Genomic DNA, 11,966 nt, shown 5'->3' on the forward strand with positions numbered 1-11,966 from the left:
TCTACTTTCACAAGATTTATGTTTAAAAAAAAAACTTTTTGCACCACCGCTCTACTTCTGTTTTGCAGAGCCAGTAAGCCCAAAGTTTCTGAAACCAATCGGTCAAGAGTAATGCCAGATCAAAGCAATGCAAGGGCTGCAAGTGTCTGCTATTGTTAGGATGTGATCTGTGAAGTCATTGTGAATTGCACAGTATTCAGATAAAAATAGTAATTTGCTTGATAATATTATCACCTTGCACAATTACATTATCCTTTCAAATGACTTCCTTTAATCATTGTAGCGTAAATATAACTACGGGTTCTGTCACTGCAAGAGTTGGGCACTTAAAAGGGCTTTTTTTAACATAAATATTCTGTATATAGAGACATGTAATGTCACTTTTAGCTGTCCATATGTTGCTGATGCCATATTGCTAAAGTCCTAAGAGATCCATCCACCAGTCGGTCCCTGGCATCCATAGAGGACACATTAAACTCACAAATTAAGTCTAATTTACAGCATGCTATAAGAATAAAAGCATAGAAATAACATGAGTATTCAAGGCACTTTTGACCTTGTCTTAAATTGCAGGACATTGTTGTACATTATAATAATCCTCAACACCACCATCTAACTACACAGCTTCTAATGAACCGTGTGATGCAAATCTGCTTTTTTTTTTTTTTGGCAAAATATTTGTTCTGGAATTTCAGCAAAACACAAATAAATACCAAAAAGAAGAAAAAGAGAAGAAGAAAAATTAAAATGCTAGTTTCCTGGCAAAAGGTCCTGCCGTATATTTCAGCAGGGATTAAAATGGCAAACCATCCAGTTACAAGTCTGTCGAACATTACACGACCCAGCCAGGAGGAAAAACACTTGTAGAGCTCCAGTTGGAAAGAGAACAGTACATGACAGAAAATTAGAACGAACAGAAGGTGGACATACTTTTTAGGCCTGTAGTCTGGGATGCTCCTGTCCAGGGAGATACGATCACTGAGCTGAGCGTTGTAGCCATACTCTTCATATTTCCCCTCTGCATCATGGCTGTCCTCTCCCAGAGTGGCAGCAGCTCCCCCCTGGCCAAGGCCTCCGGGTCCCTCAACTAGCCCCATGGGCTTCGCCAAACCTGCCAAGAAAATGACACAACAGAGAGACAGTCATACAGATGTACATGGCCATGCGTAGTGAGAAGAGAGACGATGCGGAGGGTGATTAAGATGTGTTTAGCAGTGTGGGGAGACAGATCTATGGTCTCGGAGCTGCTATACACCAATCAATGAAAAAGCTGCGAAACACCCAGTGGACACAGACGTCATAGAGGTGAGCAGAGCAGACCAGAAGCTAAGAGACACAGCTGTACAATATCTACAATAGAGATTAGAGAGAATTCATATTGCACAGCTGTAAGCAGTGGTGGAAGTAATTACGTGTTACTAGAACAACAGTGTTTTTTGTGTACCTGTAATTTGTTGTTATACCTATTTTTTTAAATGTTTTAATATTACGACGACTTAAGTACATTTTTTTTTTTCAGGTATTGTACTTTAATACATATCACGTCGCATTCATTACAGAGTAAGAAAGTCACATGAAAAAGTGAAACTGCGTGAGAATGAAGCTAGAGAGGGAATGCTCTTCTTACCTCCACCAAGTAGGTTATGTTTTCTAAACGGATTGTTTGTCTCTTGTCAGCAGGATGTCAGAAAAACTACTGGCCCAATTTCCATGAAACTTGGTGAAGCTTGTTACATTAACTGAAGAAGGGACCCATTACATTTAGGAGAAGATCCGAACTACGAGGTGGATACAAAACATTATTTTGGATTTCCGTTAACATTGCGAGATTTTGCCTTGGAGTGCCCTTCTAGTTTATGATGGTATACATTCACTGTAGTGAATACATTCAGTAGTAGCGCAGCAGTTTGTGGACAGTACAAAAATACAGAACGATGTCACTGAATTTATGTTTTTATTTGATAGAGTTAGCATCATATTACATTTAGCTGACACTTTTATCCAAAGCGACTTACAATCATACACCATAGACACAGCTACGGGGAGCAATTCAGGGTTAAGTGTTTGGCTCAAGCCGGGGATTGAACCGCCGATCCTCTGATTGAAAGACGGACTTGCTAACCACTGACTCACAGTCAAAAAAAAAGAAAAAGCAGCCTTAATGAAAAACTAATTTAGTGCACCACCCGGAAAGAATGCTAAGTGACCAAAATCAAACACACCCACAATATTGAGTCTGATAATAGTCTGAGTAACATGCTCATCATGGGGCTGAATGAACTGGTTATGTTATGCAATGAGAATGATGAAGCATATATTCTGAACCTACAGCAGATTGAGGAGGACTTCCCACTGCTCTCATATCATGTGTAAAAATTCTATATGCTCTTTCTTTACTTTAATATGATGCAGCAACGCGCTGCCTTGGCGCATGCCCTCATACCTGACCTGACCTGATTAGTTGGTTGTAGCTGCTGTGGCGTTTATATTGTTTTGACATCTCCATGTTGGCTGTCCTGGTCATCCTTTCCTCTGTTATTAATTGTGTAAAAAGTGGCACATTATTTAATGTATGTAGCTTAATAGTGCTTGTTGCACAGCGGTGGCGTCATTGCCTCCATTTATTTACTGTCTGTCTTTTTTGTTTCAATATCTTTACTGCTATATAATGCTGGCTGTATATTTATATATATACTTCTTCTCTGACATCTACAGATACCATTAGTCCAACACAAGGCTACCATATTTTAATTGAGCCCCTAATGGCTCCATATGGCTGATCCTAAAAGCATAGAACAAGTGCGGAGCAACGCCACAACTATGAAGTGGTTATAATTCAAACAGTGCTTTTTCCATGCAGGTCCTTTTATCCCACAAATAATCATCCCTGAAGAAAGGCCATCTTTTATAGTGTGTGTGTGATTTAATGGTGAATTAGGGCCAGTTCTTGGCCAGCCCTATCATGCTAGGCTTCTTTGGTCTCACAAAAACTAAATTCAGCACTGGATTTAATGTGTCAGACTTAAAATACCCCTCTGCTCTCATTAAAATGACTCATGACTGTGATTTAACAGAATGTCGCGTTGGTGCCGGGACAGTGACATTTTCAAACAGAGAGGGAGAAAAATGTGGTACACTGTCAAAATGAAGTCTTGGCTGATGGAGAAAAAGACAGTTCACTGACCCAGGGGCTAAACAGACATGATTAGGGAGGAGAGAAGGCATGAACCTGATGTGTATTTCTTCTTTTAAAGAACGACCCTCTTTTTGTTCTCAGTATTTGGTTTGGGCCCTCCACCTTTGACTAATATCATTTATATAATTATAATTTATAATCAGTTTATTTACTAGTTGTTGTTTCTTACAAATTACTTATTGGTTCTACAGCTTCTTGAAAGGCTGGACTATTGTCTGACTTAAAAATTCCATGAAACTGCAGGATAATGTTATGTGAGCCAAGCTTCCAGTGTGGCCCCCACAGAAAATGTGAGCTGCGTCTGTTCTCCATACCAACAGATGGACCCACAGACAGTAAGTAAACAGTGCATACCAATGAAGAGCTCAGCTCTCCGTTTCAACCCTCAAGGAACTGCGGAGTAATCACCATATTTGGATGGCCTCAAATCCTCGGGTGCTGTTGAAGATTTGTAATTGGAGCTGAATGGTTGCAAACTGGCTTCTCCCACAGGAGGGATTTAGCATGTCCTGCACCAGCAAATGTGGTGGCATTTTGACAAGTATGGGTGGGGTTTACGTCACGAACGAGCCATCTGGCATGGTGGCCCGTGTCACACAATAACACAGATACCCTCCGGAGCTGGAGACTCGAATCTGGAGGGGCTCTCTGTCTATGCATGAGTCTTGGAAGTAGGACAATGCCCGCCAGCTTTGTTTTTCGGGTCCCAATTTACGTCCCCCTGCCTTCCACTTCCTCTCCCTGATTGAAGGAAATTCCATTATGAGATGAGAGGCCTTAAAATCTGACCCAATCTTTGTAACACTTCAACATAAGATGGAAAGTTTGTATTTGCAACATTAAAACAGCACTGTAGCAAAATGTATGCTGTTTAGCTTAACTGCAAACTTTTGAAAATATTTTTTTAATATTGTTTTGTAGCTGCTGACCTGTTTTGATAAGGCCTGGTGGCTTATTTGAGGTAGTTAAATTACTCCGCCTGGCTCTGATTTACCTTTTATGTTTCATCCATTTGATCTTTTCTTGTTGGGAGATATGTTTGGAAGAAAGCAGAGTAATAAATTGAATATGCATACAAGTGTGCTCCTTTGACACAGCAACATTTATTTCCAAAAATGGGTTGCTTACAAACAAAAATAGAAGCTTTTAAAACATTTCTTTGAAGGACAAATTGTACCGTGTATTTCTGTGGGCAGAGCATAACACTGTGGATTAAGAGCTCTATTTCCAAGGCGACTGCACGTACACATGATCCTGTGAGGCACTTCGTATAAAAGCATCCAGCAAGTGAGCCGTTATGTCAAAAAAGGATGACAATGACTACTTTAGTCATTGCCATCTCACGCTGCTCGCTGTAATGCTGTAACAAACACAGCTACAAATGCAAATGCACAATGAATATAGAATTAATCACGTAAAAACAATTAGCGTACGTGAAGTATTTGACTACACAGCTTTAAGATGTCCGTGTTTTTTCTCTGAAGTATTCCTTCATTCACTTCTCCCGATGTGAGCAACTCAGCACTTTCATCATCCCACGAGGAGGCAGTTACAACATCTGCTTCTTGCATCCGAAGCAGGATGTGGTTCCTCACATTGTCAGGCACCAATTTGAATCTCATTATCCGAGTGTACATCTGTCTCTGTGCTTGTTCCTCACAATCCATTTGTCCAAATCCCCCTGACATGATATGTGAAACCCATACCAGCTATAAATCATACAGAAACCTTAAGGATGTGTCTGGTTTGGCCTTTATAAGACAGGGCCTCAAATTCAAAGATGACCCCATTTTTAATGAATGATTTAAGAGCAAGAGTGGAGTTATGCGAGTACAAAGTGATGCAGAGGGGTTCTAAATATTGATGGTGAGGGGCGGGTGGGGAATTCCGGGATTTCTTCAAGAAGAGGAAAATAACTCGATCTAGAGAGGCTTAAAGCCTTCAAAGGCCAAAACAAATCTATGAAATATTGAGAGCTGGGAGAAGAGCTGAATTAATTCTACTGTTGCGCTGCCACTCATAACAGCAGCAGGCATGTCAGGCGGATAACAACTCTGATTTGGAAATTGGTGGCACTCGACCCCTAACTCCTCTCTAAACAATGGGTTGTTATCCTTTTGCAAGCCCAACAAATATAGAGCTGCTATCTGTATCTGTTCATTTCACATAAAATATTTACATTCTGTTGTTGGGAATCATCTTTTCTTTAAACTCTTCATATGTGTACGTGTTGAGCTGTTCACAGACTTTACAAAACATCGTCATATTTAAAATATGCACCTCAATTAATTAATCGAATTAAACAGTGCTATAAAACATTTTAACTAAATGTGCCATATTGCCTTGTTAAAAAAGAATCAAGGTGTGCATGCAAATGGGAGAAGACAATTTAATGTAAATGTAAATTTATGAAAAAAACTAATAAGTTACTGACAAAAGGGGCTCGCCATTTGCTCATCATTATTCTGGACGCTTTCCAGCCAGGCTCTTTCTATTTACATTTCTGGCAGATCTGCACCGTGTAAAGTCATGCTAGACTAACAACCATCAGTTGGTCAAGTCTGTAACCGATGGCAATGGGGCAAGTCCAGCTATAAGAAGCACCGTTTTCTGTGATTTCTACGCAAAATGAAGACTAATTTTGCCAAAAAAGTGATATTAATGCATACGTTCTAATGCTGTTTGCATCTGTTCAGTGTGCGTTATCTGTTCAACTCTGAATAATGCATTTGTATTTTGGTTACATTCTTAGTTATGGTTATCGCCAAGACATTTGTTCCATTTTGTGAAAGTTCCCAACAGAAGATGGATAAACAATCAAAATTCAGGAAGGCAATGGAACCCCATTTACATCATAAATTATCCAGCCTGGCGTACTGATCTCTGTGTCCCTCCTTCATCAAATGTCTTCATTAAATGTTGGTAAAGTAATCACTGCATGATTCGAGGCCAACAGTGTAAATAAGATGAATGCTCGCTCCATCTGAGATTGCCATTATTGTCTGTGGCTGACTGCTGATTGTCAGGTTAGCTGCTGAATTCATTACCATGATTCCTCAAGGCTGAGCAGAATTGATTCTTATCTGACTCTGAAACTGTTTTGTCGACCAGAGCCTCATCTACATATCGTTATTGGAATATATTTCAATTCATCAAGCTTCACTGTGCTTCCCTGAAACCGCCTCCATTACACACCGCACAGCCACATATAGGCACACGGCGATGTGCATCATGGAGATACAGTCAGAGCATCACGTTTGTGTCTGTGTGGAAGAGAGCGAGAGGGTGACATTTGCTCATTTCTCATCGAGTCTTTGCTCCAGCAGGCTTAGCATATAAACAGCGTTAGTTTCTTTGTCATAATTGGGCATTACAGATAAGAAGCATATCTGGTACTGCAGCTGGGCCTGTGAGGCTGCCATCCCATCAGCACCTACGCACTGGGAGAAGGCCGGGAGTGACATGCATGGCTGATGACAATAGCCTCAGTAGGACCGTGAGCTGAGGGACAACAGCCGAGCTCAAGCAATGAGTAGTAAATTATGAAATGTATGTTTTTCTTATTCATTAGATGTTTTCTTACTAGCCTATATTTGCATATCCAAGTCTTGAAAATGACCGTTCGCTATACCCTAGTCAACAGGTCACATTAAGAGTCAGCATAAGACATGTTTTCAATCAACTCATTAGCGACCCAGCTAACGTCAGATGACAAAGTCTGTACCAACAGTTGTCATTTCAACCAACCAAGTTGAGGGTTGCTAATGAGAAGCCTGCTTTTATCTACCGCTGTCTGAAATCAAGGACCCATTGTTTCAAAAAATTACTGCAAGTGCTAAATCTGCCACCATAATTTATCAAACGGTGGATACATTTTTTTTATCATATTTTCTTCACACTACTTGAACATCAAATCATTATGTTGGATTTTTACAGGGGCTGCACGGTGGTGTAGTGGCTAGCACTGTCGCCTCACAGCAAGAGGGCCACGGGTTCAATTCCCGGTCGGAGCGGTCCTTCTGTGTGGAGTTTGCATGTTCTCCCCGTGGCAGCGTGGGTTCTCTCCGGGCTCTCCGGCTTCCTCCCACAGTCCAAAGACATGCTGCAGGTTAATTGATCTCTAAATTGCCCATAGGTGTGAATGTGAGAGTGAATGGTTGTATGTCCCTACATGTGCCCTCGATGGACTGGCGGCCTGTACAGGGTGTCCCCTGCCTTCGCCCTATGTCAGCTGGGATAGGCTCCAGCGCCCCCGCGACCCTAATGAGGATAAGCGGTATTGAAAATGGATGGATGGATGGATGGATTTTTACAGCTTAAAACCTTCCTATTAATACTGATCTTCAAAATCCTTAAACGTCAAACCCTAAAATAAATGCATTTCCATCTTTTCTAAAATAATTGCATTCGTGGTGTTCATTTAGGCCAGAGAGCCTCACTGGTATGTCAGCTGGTAAGTAACGACGAGGAGGTATTTGTTGGTTTTAATGCAGTACTTAAGGTCAAAACGTTGCGTCATAAGCTTGTTAACAAGCTTAAAACCCCCTCATCTGATTACCGGTGGCAAGAAGACGGTGGCAACCACAGCAGAGCAGTGCTTCTGATAAACCTCATGTTTCTCATTTCTGCGCAGAATGAGCTGCTGATAAAGCTTGACCGTTGTTTTTTCTTGTTGGTCGTCCATCTGACCATCCATCAGACTACTATAAAAAAGGGATTTCGCGACTTGTTTATGTCCTTCAAATCTAATTGGACCTTGCTGTAGCTCCCGTGGCATGCCATTGGTAGGCAATAAACAACAGAGGGAATGGGCAATTACTTCATATCGCTGCTGGACATGCTAATAGTTATTGGCGCGCTGAGTCCTCCCCTCACCATAGTTATTCCCAACAGCCACAGAATACAATTTGTGGTCTGTGCACAATTTAGAAAAAGGGGCAGTGACCTGGGATATGAGGATATGATTAAGTATGCCATTAAAGAGCTCAAGACAACGCATGGAGGGATTGTGACAGCCAGAGAACGTTTCCAGCTTGTGAGCACTCCTGGGTACACATTGCCGCTGTCAAAGAAAGATTACGTAACTGCAACTGTTTCAGACTTGGATTGTTTATATCAAGCCTTAGAGAAAGTGGATGCAGAAAGTGGATGCGCTTGAGCCAAGGCTCAGGGGGAAAATAAGTTAATTACCAATTACACTTTACCAAAATATTTAAGTTTTAAAATCCACCCACTCAACATTGACGTGAGATAAATTGAAATAATGCATATGCAGTTTCGGCTGGGACAACTCCAATCTGTAATATCATATATATAGCGCCTAGATAAATCTTTTTTTCCCTTCAGTCCTGCAGACCCAGTGTGTTTCTGTCCTACAGTGAAACGACGTGGGGTTGCCTTGTCTCTACATAAAGCTAAGTGACTGAGAGGATGCATTGTATTTTTTGAGAGGCGATGACTGCTGGCTGGATGGCCAGATGCCAAGCATAACTCAAAGTGACAGAGTGACCGTCAAATAGCTGCCGATGCTTTGGAATTTTAACAAGATCATGTGGAAACAGTCTACGATCGCACTGGTTTGGGGCTGTGAAATGCTGTGAAACCTCCTTAACGACTGACTGTTGAGCAAACTGTCAAATGGACTGTCAGGGCACTTTTTCTGGATCATTCGAACATTACGACCAGTTAGGAAAACGCTTACTTTCTCCATATATTTTCTATTTCTTCTCCATATATGTTTAAATGCAGGGTTTTTACAGCTTTCACAGGGCTGTATTGTAGTTAAAGGGGTATTTAGATATCTGTGACCTCTACTGGTGACCAGCATGAAATGCAACAACACAAGCATAACCTGCATCCCCCATACCTCACAGCCCTCCCTTCAACTTGAGCTATGGTCGCCTTCACACAGATGATGAAGTCACAATTTATCAGGAGAAAAGTAAGCTAGTGAATATGAATTGACTTTACTGATAAATTAGAAATCAATCAGTAACACCGTGCTGAGGAGGGAAAACATGCAGATTTCTCCTTTTTTGCCTTTGGGATATGACGTTTCGGCTTTTATAGTAAGTTCAAAACATGGCCCTCATCACCATAAAGTGAATAGTTTGGAGGTTTAAATTGTAGCAATCAGTGAGTCATTGCTACTGAAACCGATCAACCATCTGCACATGCATCAGGACCCGTGTGTGTTGTAAACTGGAAGAGCATTTCTGCAGCATTCTCAACACTCCTGACTTTGAAGTATGTCATCAGAGTAGTGTAAGAAAATGTTATTCATGATCCCACTTAGCCTCAACATCCTGCAAGTGAGCACTGAGCAGTCCAAGAATTACACTAAATTCAAGAAAAAGGTTTTTCAATGAAAACCTGTCCAATATTTTATAATAAATACAAAGTTATTGGCTCTTTAAATCCGTAGAAAATAATCTATGAGAAAATAGTAGCTCTTGGTAAAGAAGCTGTTGTAAAATTATTTTACATGCAGCTGAACATTTTTATTTTGATAGCTCAAAAATGTAATGATTTGGTGCTTCTCTTGCTATATGTGTAGTAAATAATATAATTCGTGGTTTTGGACTGTTGGTTGGGCAAAACATGACATGAGAAGAGATTTACTCAACCAAAACCAGTAATCAATTAATTGAAATTAATTGGCATATTAGTAAAAACAATATTGATATGTTATGTACCACATAAAGCCCATATATGTAGAAATGTTTGTTTTTACAGTAATTGATTGAATATTATTTAATGCATGCTACGTTTATTTGCTTCATTAAATGTATGTCACACTAAAGTCTCTATATTAATATGGTGCTGACATACAGACTCCCTCTATACAGAACTACAGACATTAACATAAATTTATGTGACAACTCAATTATGGGTTAGGGGTTTTGCAATCTGATAGGCCATTAAAATAACAGCCTTGTAAAGTCTATCAACGCAATATAAGCACATATACCATTAAGTGCACTGTAGAACACCATTCATTAGCTTATAACAGGCAGGGTCTGTGCTTTATCACCAACTCACTACAGGGTGTCATGTGTAAACTCAAGTAAATGTTCACTGTTTTATCAAATGAATCAGGCTACAGGCTGACATACAAATATGCATGAGTCATGCTTCAGATCTACGGAAAACTCACCCCAGTGCATGCAGCCTTGGCACCTTATGTATTCTGAAGGACAATTTGGCACCAATCAAACCAGACGAAAGTGCTCTACATTGCACGTGGTCTGCCTATTTATAGACACAATGCATGAAGTGATTGGCTTGCAGTGGTCATTATTTGCTTCATTATTATGATGACTGAATGGCAGATGTTGATATTCCTACCGTTTAACTGATTGTAGACCACATCCTCCAGTCTCTCCAGCCGCTGGAGAATAGACTGCCTGTCCACCAAGTTGGAAACTTTGCCATTCCTGGCTCGCAGCCTCTGGTCAGACACACGCCCTATCTGGATGAGCTCCTCGGATCGGTCCTGGATCCTGCAGTACACCGAGAACAGGATAATTCCCACAAACACTAAAATGTTGACGGTCAGCAAAGTTTTGATTTTGCGTGCCACGGCCATGAAAGAGAATAGTGTCTGGCTGACTCAGTCAAGCCCAGCAGCTGTCCATGTGCGGTGGCCTGTTGTGCCACCTTACTGTGTTGTTGTTGCAGGAGGAGGATGCTCCGCTCGGGGAGAGAAGGTCAACTCGTGGAGACCCGCGGAGCTGACGGGTCCGTTCAGCACCACGGACAGCTCACGAGGCTGCGCTCACTTCTCAAGGTGGGGAAGGTTGCCGCTGCTGCTGCCGCTGCCGCTGCCGCTGCCGCTGCCGCTGCCGCTGCTGTTGCCGCTGCCGCTGCTCCTGCCGCTGCCGCTGCTGCTGGTGGCCGCGGCGCTCGCCTCCAGCGGTCGTGCGATGTTTTTTTACGGATTTCACGAGCGGAGAAACAGCTGCACGCGCTCTGCTGCCGCTTGAGCTACATATTACAAGATAGAAAATGACGCCGTGGAAAAGCATTAATCCCGAACAGCCCACGGCAGTTGCGAAACATCTTTCTCCCCACAACGTGATAAGTCGCCAGTTCCTTAGCCCCAATATGTCTCGCCCATCTCACAGGGGATGCTTTGCACTAACCGCTCGCATCGACGCATCCTTCTGCTATCGCCGCTTCGCTGTGGCATCTCCCTTTCCAGGCGCTGTGGTCACTCGATCCGCTCTGGAGCTTATGTCCAGAGAATATGTGCATGCTTCAAAAACAAGGCGGCGTTTATCTCTCTCTCTCTCTCTCTCTCTCTCTCTCTCTCTCTCTCTCTCTCTCTCTCTCTCTCTCTCTCTCTCTCTCTCTCTCTCTCTCTCTCTCTCTCTCTCTCTCTCAGTGTTTTTGCTCCGTCAGTTCATTGTTGCTTCCCTTGTCGCCGGTGCAGGGCAGGTTGATGAGAGCAGATGCAGCCGGGCTCTGGCATGCTGTCTCTCCATCCAGCCTCTCCGCTCTCTGTCCGGCAGGAAGAGCCACTGCGTCCTGACGTTTAGAGGCTCACTCATGAATATTCACGAGCTGTGTTGGGCTCGCAGGATAAAATAAACAGCACGACTGTGGAGGCATGCAGCCAATACTTCCACTAAGTAAAGCAACCGTCCTATCAGTTAGTGAACTGTGAAAATGTTAAGAAGTGTGAAGAGATTTCTTTGACATTTGATCCGTAATGCAAAGGTTACTAGTTTCCACCTCACATCCGATGCCAGCAGGAGCAACTTAAGTG

At 42.1% G+C, this 11,966-nt stretch overlaps 1 protein-coding gene across 1 annotated transcript in view; it reads right to left on the reverse strand.

Annotated features, from left to right (window-relative positions):
- The window catches only part of galnt9 (polypeptide N-acetylgalactosaminyltransferase 9), a 76,614-nt gene extending 65,830 nt beyond the window's left edge, over nt 1-10,784 (reverse strand). The window contains exons 1-2 of the mRNA XM_034541872.1: nt 10,544-10,784; nt 931-1,111 (exon numbers count right to left, since the gene is read on the reverse strand). Of these exons, the coding sequence (XP_034397763.1) occupies nt 931-1,111; nt 10,544-10,784 (422 nt within the window). The remainder of the gene's footprint in view (nt 1-930; nt 1,112-10,543) is intronic.
- Between the last annotated feature and the right edge of the window lie 1,182 nt (nt 10,785-11,966).

The sequence above is a fragment of the Cyclopterus lumpus genome, chromosome 9, assembly GCF_009769545.1.
Source record: "Cyclopterus lumpus isolate fCycLum1 chromosome 9, fCycLum1.pri, whole genome shotgun sequence".
NCBI lineage: Eukaryota > Metazoa > Chordata > Actinopteri > Perciformes > Cyclopteridae > Cyclopterus > Cyclopterus lumpus.